Here is an 18769-nt window from a genome sequence, read left to right as displayed (position 1 = left end):
CCAGTGGACAAGAAGGTCATTCTGTAATTATGCCATTGATTTGGAAAAACAAAAAGAATAGAAAGCATAACAAAACCAAGAAACACAAAAGCCTCCCTGAATCCACTGCATATTTAAAGTAGTTACTGATATGACAATTAGGACTTACCTACAGTTGATAGGAGCAAGTTTAGTTTTCAAAATTTCAATGTATTTACACCTCAAAAGATTATAGGTCTAACAATTTTTAAGGTTACCAGAAGAAGAGAGAAAGAAAAAAATGACACTCCTTAATAATGCAGTACATCACAAAAAAGGCCAAATTTTCAGAAAAAAAAATATGTAGAAACACATAGCCTAATGAGTTTGGATGTATTGTTTGGAATTATCGGGCACCAAACTTGAAATTGAGACCATCATTATAACTCTGAGATTGACATTAGGCTATGTGCTTTGGCAGATATAAAGAATGCAGAATGAGACTAATGTCCTGTACAGAACCTACTAATAATGCACTTGAGAAAATTTCACAAGCAATAGAAAATTCTTTTTGCATTCTTTATCATTTTTAAATGACTTACTAAAGTCAATTAATACTATGGACCAGGCAAGAGACTGTAAAACAGTCATCCTCTCATGCAAATAATTCCCGTGCTAGTCACAAAGGCACCTTGTTCAATATGATTTAAGGTTTCAACAATGATTTGGTAATATTTAGTTTTTGTTAGTACAGATTTCTTTGATGATTTTTAAAATAGTCTACAATTTGTGTTCCTTTGTTAATTCAGATAGTTTTTTCCTTTTTACGTTAAAGAATGTGACTGTACAGTCCCTTCCCATCTACCCTTATTAAAGTATCCTTCACTGTCTAAGAAAGAAAGAGGAGGCAAGGGTAATCTGATTGTCCTTCTATTCCTATCCTGGACAGAGGAGAGTGGTGAGCCATGGATAATTCATTTCTGTGCTCACCTTGCAGCCCATGAATTTGGAAACACTGACCTTAATCTAATCCCAAATTGCAGATAAACATATTTTAGCAATGGTATAAGCTAATGAGCATCAATAAACTGAGATTCGTCTGGGATTGTGTGCAGTCACACTCTGTCTGTAATCTGAAAGATCGAAACATACATTTGGCAGTGAAATGGCCATTATTCAGAGAGACAGCTTTTTAAAGAAAGTACCCTATCTATAGCTGAAAATAAGCTTTTTTATTTTTAAATGAAAAGAGGCTCTCTTCTTCCATTTAAGGATGCTTGACAGCTTTTCTTCCCAAGGAGGGAAATGGTAGCAATAAGGAATCTGACAGAGATAATACTTGGAATTCAGATCTGGCCTTTCTCAGAGGAAATTTTAACAAAGGGCTGTGCCCTAGCATGTCCATGGAAAACTCTGTCACTGCATCTAAACTACTGACCCAAGAGTGGCTGAAAAGAAACATTCATTCAGGTTTGAACACATGTAGCTAGACTCTCTACCCTCCTCACCTACCACCCATCCTTCATTGGCAAAGATTAGATAGTCTGATACTACATATATTTTCCATATAAAGTACAAACGCTGTAAACTTGGTGGTGAGGTAGGGAAAGAGAAAATGACTATAGGAAACAGCAGCACAATTTTAAGTAAAAGTAGAAAAGTGTTTCTGGGGAAGTTTCCATTCAAACTTAATAACTTGGAGTTTAATATTAGTCTTTAATGTAAGATAATCTTTTATGTTTTACTTTGTATATTTCTTGTGATAATTTTCTTAAAAGATATCAATTGAGGTATTTCATATTAATTTCACAATACAGTTGATAGCTTAGGTATGGTACAATTTTTAGAGATAATGGTGTTATCGGCTGTGATTTAATAAACGTACATTAATTTTCTCAGTCTCAGACAAACCTATGGCTCACAGAGGACACATGTAATAAATCAGTCTTTCACTAAACTGCAAGTTATACTGAGATACAGATATTGTTAATTTAGTTCTTATTGAGTACAAAATACACTCCAAGTAGAAATCACTGCTCATTTAATCACTGTGTGTTAGGTTTGCATTTTCTGGAATGTAAATTCCTCCCTTTCCTCAAAGGCGAGTCTTTTTTATGGAACTTGGGTTTCTTACTACACCTGCTCCCTATTCCCCGAATAAAACAGAGGCAAAGGAAATGAAAATGTTACCTGTTCACTGAATGTTCTTTCCAGTGACTGCTGTCAAGTTAAGGAACGTGCAGTCCTGTCCGATGTGTACACTGGAGGCTCACAATCATTAATTGAATTCAAGTATCACATACTCATTAAAAAGGGAAAACAATTCACTAAACAGCAAAAACCTTTGTCCTCAAAGGTATTATTCTGTGGAATATCCAGAGGAAAAATAAGACTGTCCTCAACACTAGAGTCTCATGATACAAGCCAAATGGCAAACGAGTCTAACAAGGGTAATTATACTATAAACATACATTTAAAAAATCATTGATATAGCCACAGAATCCAGAATCACACGTCATTTGAATAATTTTCATTAATTGCTATACTTTACACAGTTACATTTTGTAAATTCAAAAATTCATGCTTTGTTGCATGCTTCATATAAATAAAATAAAAAGTACATAAGGTAGAGGTCCAGAAAGGAATATTGTCCCCACATGGATTTTCTAAGATACAGAAGGGATCAAGAAAACCTATAGCCACAGTGAGGCACAGATCTGGCTTTGGCAGAGAATATTTGTGAGTTGCCACTTTGCCTGCATCTATGCCCCAGAGCTGAAAGCAAACTGGACCTGGTATTAGATGTGCAAAATGTGTATTCCTTTTAGGAATGCGTGGAGGAGATAGAGTTGGAGAGGAGATTACATATATTTGAAAAATTCCACTTACGTGAGAGCTTTGACAGGTTATTTTCAGGAACTATTTTGTTTGAAGTCTTTTTAAATGCCTGGGATATTGGTTATAATTTATTAATTTAATTTTTAATAACTCATCATTCTGTTACTTTCTTATTGGTGTGATTAAACAAACTCATTTTAATGTTATTTTTAAAAGAATATTAAATATATATGGATAGAATTATTAGTTGTAAGGGGCACAGTGTTTGAAACAGTATGTATTTTATTAGGAAAATGGTCCTGTATTCTCAAGTTTAAGACCTCTATTTGTTCCTCAGAGGATGCCTTATTGCCACTTGAAAACATGGCCAATGCTTTGGGGAGTAGACTCCATCAACTCACATTCAGCATTGTTTTGAGAATATAAAAAAATTCTTTACTATGACAGTAAGAGATTAGAAATTTGTTAGAACCATTTTATTTAAATTGCTCATGACTTTGTGTTGTGATCATTGGAGATTTCTTAATGTGATCAGCAAAACCTGGAAAGGAAAAACCTGAGCATTTATGTACAGAAATAAAGAAGTTTACACTTAAGATAATGCTACAACTCAAAATAAAATCACAGTCCTTATATCCTTTCAGATTTTCATCCAAATTCAAAGAAAACTCAGTCCATGCATCTTTTCAGACTCATCAGTTTGCATGCATGTCACAGATTTGAAGGGTTTTGGTTATTTTTGCAGAGATATGATTAGGATGTAAAAATTCATCATATGAACATTCTTAATGATCAAGGAAGAACATTTTAGACAAGCAATTTTCTATGTCTATGTAAAACTTTAGGTGGGTTTAATAGTAACTCTCGAAGTAAGAGGAATTAAGTATTTTTTTGGTATTTGAGTTAAAAGATAAAGACAAAAGAAAATAAGACCCACAATATTTTCTCCTATTTGGTTATGAAGAGAACAAGTGGAGTCTACAATGCCACTTGCAGTATCTAAAGGTCTATAAGGTGCTGGCACATTCTGTTACAAAACACTTGTCACCTCTTTTTCCTTATAGAGGTAGGAACTGCAGTGGGAAAGTCTTCAGCTGTATAAATTTAAAGATGAATTTTTACAACCCAGATGATGGACTGGTATACTTTAAAAGTGAGTTCATGAGTTTTATAAACACATTTCTCTTGCTCTCTCTCTTTTTCTTGACTAGCTTACATCATAATGGAGGAATAACATTTTAAAAATTTTGAATAGGCACTTACTGGAATTACAGTTAATCCTGATACAATCTAGATGGGGAAGAATAGATGAAAAATGAAAATTCATCCTTCAAGGTAATAGCTGCAGACATCCAATAAAATTACAGTCCACCCTTCCGGGGACAGACACATGCAAATATGGCCACTCCGTATCATTATTCTTTACATACTTATAAAGCCCAGATGTTTTGTTATAAAAGTTTACCATTGGAAACAACAATAGAAGGTTTTAAAAATGGCCATTTCAAACAAAGCTACATGGTGACAAATCTAAGTGAAGTAAAGAACTGTTAAATGTCAAAGATGTTTGGCTTAGACTGGCTGCAACTTTCTCCCCATCTGTGAAAGAACATATCATTGTTTTCCGCAAAATGTAAAAGTGCTCCGTCACAATGGGGTACAGTGCAGGTTCAGCTAGGCTCAGACATCTTGGACCTCTGAAATCTAATATCCCACAAAGGCCAACAGAATCCTTCAGAATTGCAGTGGTCAAATGGAAAGCAAGTTAAAATTATTCTTATCTTACCCTAAGGGTTTTTGTTTTGTTTTTAAATTTTATTTGCTTGGGCATAAAAAGGTAACTGCCAGATGTTGGCTGGATTCCATACCTTGCGTTAATTGAAGGAGGAAAGAAACAACTGTATGTTTCCTTTAGAAACTCCAGTGGCTAAGGAGCAGTCATTATTCAAGGCACACAAGCCTATGCCTCTCTTAGGAGCTAACGGTGTTATATCTATGTAATAAGTGTCATGGTTCCCTTGATTTCCCTTTCTTTATTTTCCCTTTCTTATACTTGCTTTATATAAAAGTAGCTACTATAAGAACAGAACGTCTGGTATGGGTAACACAAACTGTAATTATAGTGGTTATTTTTAAAAGACTATGTAGCATGTTTTATATTTATTTTATATGTATTTGTTGGTTTGGGTTTCATTATTTAATGCCTTTGGGGAACATAAAAAATATAAACCTAGATTCTGTTTCCATATAGCTGAGTTTGTCATGTGTCGTCAACCGCATCAGAAAAGTGGTTGCAAACAGCCAAGGACCAGCACCTACACACCTCTTTCTACAGAATGCTTTGCTGTTCGAAAATTCTCAGGAGTGTTTCCACTTTGACTAACAGCAGCTTTACTGCATGCAATTAGGCGATTTGTTTTGATTGGCTTGTAATAACCTGTCGTTGTCACTAGAGGGTACTCTAACAGAACAGTAAAGGAGAGTGCTCTGTGTTCTTAAAGTAGTATTTTTTAACCTTATTATTTAACTTAATTTCACTAATATTAATTAAATATAATTATATGCAATAAGATACCAATGGAATAATTTTATATTTTATGAGTTATCATTCTGCCCAGCACAATTTGAAAATGTAGGTGGGGTTTCCACAAATGCCTTGCCTCATCACATTTTATTACTCCTTTTTTGGGGTAAATCTACATAGTTTCAAATTTTCTTTTTCTCTCTCTGTTTATTCATTTCTATCTATGTGTGTTTAACACTGTCAAAAATACAGTAAAACCTCATTAATTTTGACTCCTCTTATTTTGAAATAACGATAACACTGAAAATTTGGGCAGAATATTAATTCTTCCTTTGGTATGAGCAAAGATCTCTTAAGAAAAAAAATTAAACTCATAAACAAACAAGATTTTGAAAAGCCAAGTGTGGGAAGAAAACTGATTTCCAATACTTTATGTTGATGGCATAATTTGCATGAAACAATGTGCTAATTATAATTAATTTTTATCCAACCATTAAAATCAGCCTAGAGAGCCCTTTCCTTGATAAGACTTTCCAAACTATTATGTTTTTGAGTATAATTTATAAAAATAAAAACTGCTCAAACAAATTTTAAAATCTGCAATTCAGACTTTTTCCTAATTCAGCCTGGTTTTCCCCATAATTCATCCAGATTGGTGAGGTTTTACTGTAATGAGTCTTTCTTAATGCTACAATTAAGCAGGAAAGCATTATCTTTCTGTAGAAGAGCCTGTGTCTCCAGTGTTCTCATGGCTGTTTGCTAAGGGCCGCAGACTTTGGGCATTGAAGGGCTGTGGATCGCTGTTTGATAGCAAAATACCACCACACAGTACTCCGAAACAGAAAAGACGGGGTACCACAAAGGTGATTATTCAAAGGAGAAGCCCATGGAGTAGAGTAAGAACAGCTCTTGATCTAGATAACAAAGCAGAAATTTGATATTTTCTGCAAATCCTTGCTAAGAAGACATGTTTTTATTTATCTGCAAGGATGTCACCTACAACCAATCCAAATGTCAGTGAATATATCAACAGAAAATTCAGCTTGAGGCAACCTCAGGCTTAATAATTTATACTTTCAATTAACCTCACTGACAGACATGGCTTCTCTTTTAAGAACCCTCAGTGGTAGAAATCACAAAACAGTAAGTTATGTTAAACATAAAAAATAAAATAAAAAATAAAAAGATGCCCCCAAAAACCTCAAATTACTTTAAATGATGGAAATAAGACCATTAAGTGTTTTAATTTTCCATGGCAAACAGGCTACTTGATCAATGTTTGCAGGCAAAATTGAACAAAAAGTAAAAAAGTGTTAGTTCAATGGGGGAAGGCAGGTTGTTACCTAGATTGACCGTCAGTTTCACACGTCCTGCGTCTAGCTCCAGGCGGAGGGTGTCAGCAGAGTCTCTAGAAGTGGTTGCCATTAGAATGCCATATGCACGCTGGGATCGGAACCGTAAGGAAACATCCTCAGCCTCCGTGTGCATGACTACGGGGAGCTGAATTTTCATAAACATGCTCCCATCATAGCTCAAAACCGTTGCCTCTAGAGATGGAAAATGAATATGATAAGTTCTTGGATGGTATAGCGCATTAATACTTTAAAGAGGAAAAAGATCATTTATTATCATTTATTTAAGACTTCTAGAACACAATACTACAAAATCAATTCATCTTCTTCAGAAATAAACAAAATTGTAAGCTGGAAAGAGAAGTCACAGTAGAGGACTTCCCTTGTGAGATATTTGCTAAAGCCCAGAAACAGATATCAGCAGTTCCTTTTTTTTTTTTTTTTTTTTTTTGTTCCCAGAGCACTTTCTACCTATAGCATTAATCATGTTGAATTTTGAGTGTTTGATTATGTGCCCCCCTTCTCAAGAGCAAAGATCACGTTCTTTTGTACAGCCACAGTGTGAGCCTAGTTTGAAACACCAGCAGAGTTGTGGATTTTGTTGTTGTTGTTTTTGTTTGGGTTTTGTTGTTGTTTGTTTGTTTGAGACAAGGTCTGTATCCCCTAGGCTGGAGGGCAGTGGCAGGATCTCAGCTCACTGCAGCTATGACCTCCTGAGCTCAAGCAATCTTTCCACCTCAACCTCCTGAGTAGCTGGGACCACAGGCACATGACACCATGCCAGGCTAGTTTATTATTAATACTTTTTTCTAGAGATGGGTCTCCCTTTGTTGCCTAGGCTGGTCTCAAACTCCTGGACTCAAGTGACCCTCTCGCCCAGGTTCCCAAAAGGAACCTGTGGCCAGCCTCCAGCAACTTTTCAATGCATGTTTATGTATGGTAAGCCCACTGACTAGTTCTGTGAAATTAGTCAACCTTGCCTTGGCTCTGAATTATTTATCTGCACAACAAGAGGGTACTGCCAGAAGGTTTCTCAGGGCTTTGATCTGTCCTAAAAACCTGTAGTTCTAGGAGAAGTTACTGTCATCATTTTTTTTCATAATCTCTGCCCTGATAGAATTATTTTTAAAAGAAAACAAAAAAGAAATATGGCTTAACTATAGGAACTGGGCCAATACTTTACCAAAGGTGATGTTCGAAAAGCAAAAAGAAAAACTGAGATTACCAAACAACAGATAATGCTTCTTTTGAGCCATTATGTTTAGCAAGGTAATTTTTACAAAGGCTTAAACTGTTACTTCCTTTTAAGATTAATTTATAGAGGGGGAGTAACTTTAAATATTATCTATAAGCACAACCCTGGTGTCCTGAATAAGTTGTCACCCAAAGCAGTAATGATGTGCCTTTGCTATACTAAATAAGCATGGGGGTGGGACTGGGGAGCTTGTGAGGATGTTTGTTACTAAACTAAGGCAGATGGCATCAGTAGGGAAGTTGCTTAGTACTGTCTTAAACACACAAAGAAATGAATAATAATAATTTAAAAAAAAACTGTTGATGACAACCTGACGGCTTTAAGAAATAGTCAGGACTCCTTAATGTTAAGCACCATATGGTAGTGGAATATTGCAGAACAAGCGTGAATCAGTTTGCTTTCTCATTGGTTCCAATAACTCAGGATGCTACTTAATAAAGAAAAACTACCTGGAATTAAAATGAACCAGGAAATTCTCACTATTTTGCCTACTTACACAGCATGGCAAATAAGTGTGCTGATACAACTGTGTTCAATACTAGGACTATATTCAGAGTTGTGGTTTTGCAAGTTTATTTTTCAGAAAGTCAAGTACTGTTTCTATAAGACTTTAATCATTATTTGTTGTCATGATGGGATTAGGTGGGCATCCAGAACCTCTCTAAGCACTGAGTGTTCCAGGTCTCCCTGCTTAGGTTAGCTCCCTTCTCTTTTCCATCTACTTCTTGACTTAAGAGATCTCAGTCAACTCATATCCTCACCCCTCTAATATTTATTAAGCGTTCTGACTTCTCTCCTGAGCTGTAGCATTCATTGCCTATTGGAAATTTTCAATTGGAATATGAAATTTCAATTGGAATATTTCAATTGGAATATTATTAAACTCTTAATTTACTCCCTTCAAAAATGAACACACTCAAAACGTGCTCCTTCTTCAGTCTTCTCCATCTCAGTAAATGTGATAATCCCATTGCTCAGACCTAAAGCTTTCTGATTTCTCTTACTCTCTCTGCCATGTACAATCCATTTGCAAGTCTGCAAGTCCTAAAGGCTCTAATTCCAATTCACATTCTGAATTGATTGCTGCTCACCTCTACCACTAATGTCCCTCAGACTTTGCTCTCATCTCTCACCTACACCACTGTAGTAGCTCCCTCAACCGTGTTCCTACTTTTTTAAACCTACAAAGATCAGTGTGACCCTGGCCCCAGCCCATCTCTCTGGCCTCAGCTTTAAGCATGTCCCCCTTCTTGTTCAGTGAGCTCCAGATACACCAATTTCACGATCTCACTGAAGTGTTTGCACTTTTAGATCCCTCTGTTTAAAAATGTTTCGCCCCAGATCTTTAAATTGCTGGTTCTCTCAGCATTTAGGTCTCTGCTCAAATGTTACTCCAGAGAGGCCTGCTACCCCCTCCAGTTATTCAATATATATTCACCATTTCATTTTGTTAAAATGACCATTTCTTGTTTGTATAGTATTATGTGTATTTGCCCTTTAGAATACAAGTACCTTGAGGGCAGAGATCAGTCTCTCTCTCATATGCATTGCTCTATCAGTAGCAAGTGCCCCCACAATGCCAGGCCCACAGCAGAGCCTCCATAAATATTAATTGAATCAGTAACTGCGCGCGCACACACACACACACACACAGTGAGCTAATTTCAATTTGAATACCAAGCTTACATAAATGCTTACCAAATAAATTAAGTATTTATTCTGCTTATTGCAAGTGAAATCTAATTTCAGTAATGCACATGAACGAAATATCTAATAAAGTCCACTTTGAAGGCCAAAATTGGGCTGCAGAAGATAGGCTAGGGAAGTGTCTATTTATCAAAATAGGGGCCTCATGGTTAGGCAGTGCCCTAAGCACTGATAAAACAAAATATGGCCTTTCAAAAATATAGCGGTTCTATATAATATCATATTTTTTCCAATTAGACAAAAAGTTTCCCAAATGGGAGTAAAATCCCAGTGGTCATAGACCAGTGCAAATAATCAAATTGTTGTTGCTCAAAAAATAATTAAAACCTGAGTGTAAAGTTATAGTGAATTCTAGAGAGAAAAATGCTTGTGGTATAATTTTAAAAGAAATTTGATCTTTACTTTTGTTTTTCCTAAACTAGACAATCATGACCCATATCTGTAAAGCAACGAGTACCTGAATAAAAGTGTAAAAGCCATTATCATGTGTTCAGTTACTTTGGTTTCATATAGATAAAAGGATCAAAACAGTGTTTTGTCTTCTCCTCTTTATTTAATCTCTACAACTAGGCTCTATTATTCAATAATCACATTTTTGAAATAATCATATTCTTCTGGGAAAAGTAGCTTGATTTGATTGAAAACGAAATAGGGGGCACCTCCTTTAAGAAATACAGATGACTGACAATGGATCATAAATATAGTGTGAAATACAACCCAGAGAAAAAAATAATCAGAATCATTAGCCTTTAACATTCTCCAAAAAGCTGCAGGACTGAAATAACATAGTAAAGTAATAAAACTAGAGTGCCCCCGAGTGTCATGTTAAATAATTCTCAATGTGAAAATAACTTGTTGATAAACGACAAATGAAAGCCTAAACGATTCCTCATAATTAGAGTTAATGTTTAATTAGACAAGAAATGGAAAATGCACAGGGTTGTAGTCTAGAGTTGCCAAATAAATGGTAAACAACATTCTGACATTTGAAGGTTATGCTATTTGGCAGCATCCTTGAACACTAGTAAAATTATTTCATCATTTAGAATATACAATAATTCTTTAAAAGGCTAATTCCAGTACAATACTTCCCACTGGGGGAGAAAACCAGTTTCAACTTTGTCTTCTATATCTCCTTCTCCCTTGTCATTAAGTTTGATAAATTTCCTTTTCTACATTATTCTTTGTTGCAGTCTAAAGTGTACACCTGTGCTCAGTTTTGCCGAAAGGCAGTCACATATTGTGATCAACGATGAAAATCAGACAGGGAGCCAAATTATATTGCTCTGACATCTGTCCCTCCATCTGTTAGAATTTAACAAACAGTATAAAGTAGATCTCTGATTATATCAATGCTCTTATTCTTACATATAACAGAATAATTTTTATATGATCAAGTCTCCACAAATTCTCAGTTTTATTAAAAATAAAGCAGAAGAGAAGGTGCTAAATTTAACTTTTATTCATTGAACATTATTTCTATACTACTCCTTCTTATAGGATCAATACATGTAAAACAAAATACTCTCTTCTTGTCTGACTAAGTTAGCAAGTATTTTGTTCTTTCTTATAAACTCCTTTGCTTCCTTAGGCAGGATAAACATCTCCTATAATGCAATTGCAACATAATTTTTCCATGTTGAACTTTCTAAATCCAAGGAGCTGAACATGTTTTTTAAATTACTTTGAATAATTATTTTCATAAATTATAAATTATCAATTTTTGCTCAATAATAAGAAAACAACTTTAAAAGTTCTCTTAAAAAAAGAAACTTCAAGAGTTGTCAACTCTTATCTGATCAACAACAGCCTTATGTGACCAATGTGTGTCTGGAGAAGAAACTCTGTCAAAGCCCCCTCTTTTAAATTGGAAACTCAGAGGTTCAGGCACGATCTTGTGTTAACTGAACTAGGGCATAATAGCCAGGAACTGGGCAGAAGCCAAATTTTGTGGTTTTGAGCATGACAACCATCACACATTTCCTTTGCTTTCAGGAGGCACCCTAACGTGAGCAAGAAAATTACTTCTGAAAAGCAAAGGACTCACGCAATACACATGGGTAGTCCAGTAACAAGAACCACCCAAAAATGCATACAGCCAACCTGGAGACAAAGAAATCTGCAGAAACTTCCAGCCTCCTATCAGATAAAGACGTATGCTGAATCCCAATGATGAAGTTTGCTATTAAATTCTCATTTACAAATCTACATATGCTTGCTGCCCCTTTTTCTAATCATTGCAATATATAAATATTTCTTCTCTCATCCTGGCTCTGAAAGGTCTACAATTTCTATTTTCATTTTTGCCATATGTAGTAGCGGAATACTGCCACAGGGTGGTACACCACGCATAGTTAACGGACAGCTTCCGTAATTCATGTGACAGTTGAGTGATACCCTTTTTTCAGCTTCACTTAACCAAGAGGCATCAGAACAACTGGCAGCTCTCTGAGTGATTAAAATTAAAACAAAACCTTAAATCATGCAAGTCCGCTAATCTCATATTATGCGTAACTGTATTATACCTTGCAAGCTTTGTTACATTGTTCATCCTTTTGGCAATTTCCAAAAACAAAACTAAACAAGGGGACAAACTAAAATTAGGAAGCAAAATGCAAAGAGGAAACTTATAAAGAATATACACCATACTAACTAAACTATACAGAAATAGCTAAGTTGTATTGACAATTCACAGAAATGCCGGTTAGGTACTATCATAAAGAGAATGAATATATCTGTATCTATGTGATAACATACCCGTCTACTGACCCACCTAATTGCATGACCCACAATAATAATAGCATATGGTAAGCGGTTTAATATATGATTTCTATGTTACAATTAAATATTTATATTGTTAATATTAATCTTAGAACTAATAAGTTGATGTACCTCCTTTTTAAGATAAATAACCAAAATCAGATTTCAATTTTGGGTTTCACAAAACAACCCCTCTTTTTCCCAGGAGGTTTTAGGCAAACTGAACTGAACTATTTCAGGAATAAAAAAGCGAAACAATAAATATTCATAGCTTAAAAATAGATGCCAGGTAATTTTAGGCTAAATATGTAATAAAGCAATGTTATTTGTAGCAGTTGAGGACAATGGAACAGCTCATCAATATTTTTTCATATTGATTTTTAGTTCCATTGTTGAAAATAAGTGACAAAAGGTGTAGTGACTAAAGCATTTATCTGAAAGACTGGGTCGATGGAAGAATAAGCTTAGAACTATTTGTTCTGCTATTTATTCCTTTAGCCTGTTCTGCAGATCAACTGGGACGGCTATTACCCTTCAGTTTTCTTTGAATCCTCATTCCTTTTATTTTATAGGGTGAGAAAAAACAAAAATAAAATGTGGGTTTGCCTCCTGTTAGAAAAAGAGAGGCAGCACCTGCTCAGAACTTCAATAGGCACAGCTAAGTCTTAACAGCAAATTGGTAAATGAATCCTCTACAGTTGGTTAGGTCCTAGCCAAAGGTAAGTACTTTTTCTATTAGGGTACACTTCCAGAAACGTTGGTGCACCTTAGATGATTGAATGTCAGCTTACTTTACAGAGAGGATATTGCCTCTTTTGTAAGTTGACTCAAGTGAAATGAGCAGGCTAACTTAAGTCTCACCCAGTTGTGTCAGGGAAGTTGCAACTCATAGCTTAGCTTGCCTCAAATGCTATTTCTTAGCATGGGTATTAGCACTAGAAGCCATAGGTATGTCTAATTCATGCCTCTTTTACTGTCTAATGTTCTGAAGTTAAAAACTGGGCAAAAAAGACAGCAGTTATTGTCTATAATACATCTTAGACTCATACTCTAGAGGATATTAAAGATTCAAGTTTCTATTCCTGCAATATACTTAAGAGCTGTGTCCTTTCAGAATCAAGCTCTTTGAAAAACATTAAGAGCTCATTAGTAATCCATGTCAGGTATGGCTGCTCAGCTTGCAAACAGAGTTTACTTCAGTAGAGCACACATTACGTTTCAATGGTCAGTGCAGGTTTGAGGTCAACATTTAATAAACTTTCCATCTCAGGGAGTTGGCTGTTGGGGTTTTAGAATCCTACCTCTCTCACAGGACCTGCCGAGATAGCCTGTTCCGGAACAATCACAGACATATCTGTTCCACCCATCCCTGCACATGCCATTGTTTTTGCAAGGGTTGCTAAGGCACGGTTTTGCTGTTTCCTTTGAGCAGGAAGGCTTCACTCCAGCAGTACTTTGAACTTCAGCCATTTGCCGGATATCTTTGCTTTGGCCATCGATGAACAAATCCCTGATGCAGCCCACGTAGCCATAGTTGAGCAGAGCAGTCCACACCTCGGTGGGGAAGACAAGGCCAGCTTTATTTTCTGGCAGCCCCCCCAGGTACAACTCATCATCCAGGTCCAGAATCTCACTCTCACCAGGAGCAGTGTAGGGAGTACGCAACGTGTTGACAGAAATGGTACCTATTTCAAAGAGAGGAGAATGCACAGGTCTTTAAAAAGCACCAATGTGTTATAATTATCTTTCTCTTTTTCGTCTGCTTGATGGTTAACTCCTTGGAGGCAGACAATTATTATTATTCTTTCTAACCTCACTTTCTGGTATTTCCTAGAGAAATTAAGATATCCATGGTATTAAGAAACTTTAGAAATAAAACAGACTAAATGGTTCCACTTGAACTTGAATGAAAACCAAAGTGTACAGCCAACAAATAGTGTTTGAGAGGCTCAAACAGTTCAGTCAATGCACGTATACATACATTAAAAATAAAGAAACTGTAATTCTGTATCAGTCTCTAGAAGAAAGTCAGATTCCCCTTGGTTTGTGCTTATTTTCAAAGCCAATATTCAATTGCAATCCAAAGAAAGATTTTATGTTCCTATTTTAACTGACTTGATTACTTTGATTGAGCACAATAGTTTCATAGATTACCTATGTCAAAACCTGACTTCATCACTCCTAGCTGTATAAACCTATTGATTAACTTACATAGTTTTGTTTCCCTTATTCATAATATGGGCACAATAATATTACCTACCTTATAGGGTTGCTCTTAGTGTTAAACAAAATAATACTAGTAATGTACATGGTTTATAATAAGCACTGTATAAATGTTTGTGATTATATTTCAGTGGAAGAATCAAGTAAAATCAATTGCTTCCTTATTTGTAAACCAACCTAGTTATTTATTTAAATTAACAAGGCTTTCTTTTTCTCACTCCAAATGTTACGGAGAAAAATCTATTGGTTTATAAATACAAAGGGCTCTAAGTCCTAAGTATGGAATAACCAGGTATTCATCTACATGGGATCATTTCAGGGTCACAGAAAAATATTAGTGGAATCTATGAAAAAAAAGAAAGCAAGCATATTCCTGATCAAAACGTGCATACATACTGTCAGATTACCAAAATTCCACTGATACTCTATCTTCAGAAAGACCTTTGTACAAATGCAACCATGATACCTGAACAGAACACCACAAGGGCCCACAACCACATTATCCCAGATTTATTTCTCAGCTCCAGATTATAAGGAAGGATAGGAAGAGTCTGATGAGAGAGAGAGGATGAGAAAAGGTCTGATAGCATGCTGGGCATGGGCATAGAACCTCAGGTATTTAGGGAAGAGACACAAGAGAGGCCTGGAGATGGGAGGTGTGATACAGAAGTAGGGACAAAAAGAAGTGGAGGGTAGGTCAGGTGTGTGTAGGGAGACACATTTTAGTTGCTACACAGAATACCAAAAGCCCGCCCCAAGTGAAAACACATATCTAACTAAGGATGTAAGGCTGCGGGCCCTGATGTGCCCAGTAGTATTCCAAATCCCAGCAGAAGGGCCCCCTTCAATCTAGGCAGTGTAATGGGATCTGTCTTTGTCAGGGAGAAGGGCATGGAAGCCACTGACAAAGACTGCTCAGGTGGCCGAGTCATTAAGAGGATATTTGGCTCTCTAGACTTTCAGAGAAAGAAAAGGGAAAAGCTCCTAGGGGAGAAACACTCAAAGGCATTGCTATTTTGGCCTTCCAATGAGGGGAGCAAAATAGAGATTTCCTAGGGAAGCAGCTAAAAGGGAAAAGGACAAAGTATTCATTTTTACTGTTCACATTTGTACAAGTGTCTAGAAGAAAACTCTCATTTAGGAACATATGGGAACCATAAAATCCTATTTAGAAAAATATAAAGCATGGCATTTTGGGGAAATAAAATTTATAATATTGAGAGAGAATGGTGACTCTTTTCTATTTCAAATGGAATGATCATTACATGCATTTTAAAGCATCATTTTGTATATAGCACTATTCAAAATACCTAAGAAGTGAATAAACAGATGGTCCCTATCCTCTGCAGTAGCTAATGAAAGTTGGAATATGATGAGAAAGAGTGTCTTTTAATGACAAAAGGAAAGGTGGACACTTTAAAAAGCACATATTATCATGGAAAGAAAAGAGTTACTTGCAATGAACAAAGTGCCATGTTCTTTTTTTTTTCTTTCTGAGACAGAGTCTTACTCTGTCACACAAGCTGGAGTGCAGTGGCAGGATCTTCTCACTACACCCTCTGCCTCCTGCTTTAAGCAACTCTCATGCTGCAGCCTCCCAAGTAGCTGGGATTACAGGTGTACGCCATCACAGCCAACTAATTTTTGTATTTTTAGTAGGGATGGAGTTTCGCAATGTTGGCCAGGTTGGTCTTGAAATCATGGCCTCAAGTGATCCACCCACCTTGGCCTCCCAAAATGCTGGGATTACAGGCGTGAGCCCCCACACCCAGCCAAAGTGACATGTTCTTAAATAAAAGAGAGAGGGATTCTACTCTATTTTCCAATTAGTTCAATAAGGCTTCCTAAAAGCAGTAGAATTTTTGAGGATTTGATGAAATGAATATCCACTATTGAGAAATTGAGAAGAAACGTTAGGAGACACGGAACTTAGCAAAGGAACAATGACAAATTATTCCAAGTGTGGTGATATATTCAAATATATATATATATATATATAACATACATGTATGTATATATTCCCATATGCTCTTTTTATTCAGCTCAGATGGGGAAAAAAGCCCTTGAAAAGGCCGTACTGTCCTTACTCAGGGTATTGTATTTCTGACACTGAGAGGACTCCTGGAGGACTCCTGAGACGACGAAATTCATTAGCTTCCACAACTCACTTTCTCCTCCTATTCCATGTAGTTACCATACCTTGGTGCACTGTGTCTGCACTCACTCTAAGGGGCAAAACGGCTGCCAGGTGGTTTAGACAATCATTCATGACAGTTTGTCTGACAGTAAGGATGGAGTAATTGTGTCTCTTGATTTTTATTTATGGTGTGTTAGTGCTTGCTTTGAGCAAAGTATTGTAAGAGAGTACAAATAAGTTATTTTATGAATGTGCTTGATGATATAGACAGGGTAAGATTCTTACTACAACTTTATCATTAGACTTGAGTTTTCTGAACACGGTCATAAAGACCACAATTTTCAAATATCCCAGTGCACACTTAAACACACACCCACCCACCCACACACACACACACACACACTCTGAAACAAATGTTTAAAAGAAAAAAAAATATTTAACTGTACGGCCTCTGAAGTACTTTGATATTTTCTCTCTCATCATATCATTTTATTAAAACAAATGCTGGACCATCAGTGGATTTTAGCACCAGCTAAAATGTTGTAACCCGTGGTACAAAAAAAAATAAATAAAAAACAAAAACAGATTTAAGGGTTACTATCATAAAGAGTAAGTTTCTCCCATAGTTCCTTATTGTCCCTTTGAGAGACAATTGTAGAGTTCTCATAGAAAGAACAAGCAGGCCAGGCGTGGTGGCTCATGCCTGTAATCCCAGCACTTTGGGAGACCGAGGCGGGTGGATCATCTGAGGTCGGGAGTTCGAGACCAGCCTGACCAACATGGAGAAACCCCATCTCTACTAAAAATACAAAATTAGCCGGGCATGGTGGTGCATGCCTGTAATCTCAGCTACTCGGGAGGCTGAGGCAAGAGAATCACTTGAACCTGGGAGGCAGAGGTTGCGGTGAGCCGAGATTGCACCATTGCACTCCAGCCTGGGCAACAAGAGCAAAACTCCATCAGAAAGAAAGAGAGAGAGAGACAGAGAGAGAGAACAAGCAACAAAACATAAGACAGAAAGAAAAAGGAATTTAATCCTACCTTTAACTCAAATTTAATCCAAGAAAGACTAGAACTTAAATTGAGCTCTGGATTCAAAGTTAAGGAGACACATCAGGCAAATGGATGGATCAGATATCAGTCATTGGAATATTATGCAAACAGACACCATAGGATGAAGAAAACAGGGCTGAAAATCAAGTACTACTTTATCTACATGCTTTGCTAATCCGTACAAACTTGTATTTTAGAAAATCTTTGTAAAAGAGATGGCAAATGATCAGAAAGTAAAGAATTTAATTCAAGTAGGATGGAAACAATTATTTTTATATTTTGAAAATTCATGGAGTAAAAAAGGTTTGAATTAATAATTAAATTTTATTACTGAGACAAACGCAAATAGAAATTTATATTTTAGCCTAAACATGTGTCCTGAAATAGACACATTTCCAATAAGGGATTTGAATCCCAGATCTCCTTAATGATTTTTACTATGGATATGAATCAAAGAACATATTCACCTAGCAAAAGAGTCATCACAGAATCCGAATTAGTTTAAACCAATTTAACTCATAGATATGAGCATAGTGAAATTTAAATATTAAGGTTCTCGTGTGCTTATTTTATTATAATTGAGTTATAAAATCAGTGGTTACAAAGAACACATCAAATTAATATTTAAACCCGGTTCATTGATAATTGAAGACAATTGAGTAGCTGCCAAACTCTATATATCAATGGAAAAGGAGAATTTTCCAAAGGTTGAGGTACATAAATGTTATAAATACATTTTTAAGAGAAAACAAAAATCTAAATATATTAATGGGTCATCCCTCTATCTTTTTCCAGGAACCACAAATATTGACATGTCTTTTTTAAATAGTTTGATTCTTTCATACATCCTACCCCTTCTACTGAATTTATATTTGAAGTTTCTGGTAAATTAACTAAATATTTTATGTAAACATTGTTACATTAAGGCACCTAAAATTGGGGAAAAGTAGTCATATTTGAGA

The 18769-nt window shown here is 36.0% G+C and overlaps 1 protein-coding gene across 21 annotated transcripts in view; it reads right to left on the bottom strand.

Moving 5' to 3' along the window:
• NRXN1 (neurexin 1) overlaps positions 1-18769 on the bottom strand; it is a 1133558-nt gene that overhangs the window by 621744 nt on the left and 493045 nt on the right. For 14 of the 21 annotated variants that reach the window (XM_063648738.1, XM_063648746.1, XM_063648747.1 and 11 more), the window contains 3 exons: positions 13696-14079; positions 6664-6867; positions 4060-4086 (listed from right to left, as the gene is read on the bottom strand). In XM_063648738.1, the coding sequence (XP_063504808.1) occupies positions 4060-4086; positions 6664-6867; positions 13696-14079 (615 nt within the window). The remainder of the gene's footprint in view (positions 1-4059; positions 4087-6663; positions 6868-13695; positions 14080-18769) is intronic. The other 7 variants (XM_063648748.1, XM_054474919.2, XM_063648751.1 and 4 more) reach the window with 1 other exon arrangement.

Source organism: Pongo pygmaeus, chromosome 12 (genome assembly GCF_028885625.2).
Source record: "Pongo pygmaeus isolate AG05252 chromosome 12, NHGRI_mPonPyg2-v2.0_pri, whole genome shotgun sequence".
Lineage (NCBI taxonomy): Eukaryota > Metazoa > Chordata > Mammalia > Primates > Hominidae > Pongo > Pongo pygmaeus.
Note: the sequence above shows the minus strand (reverse complement) of the source record. Positions and strands in the feature narration are given on the sequence as shown.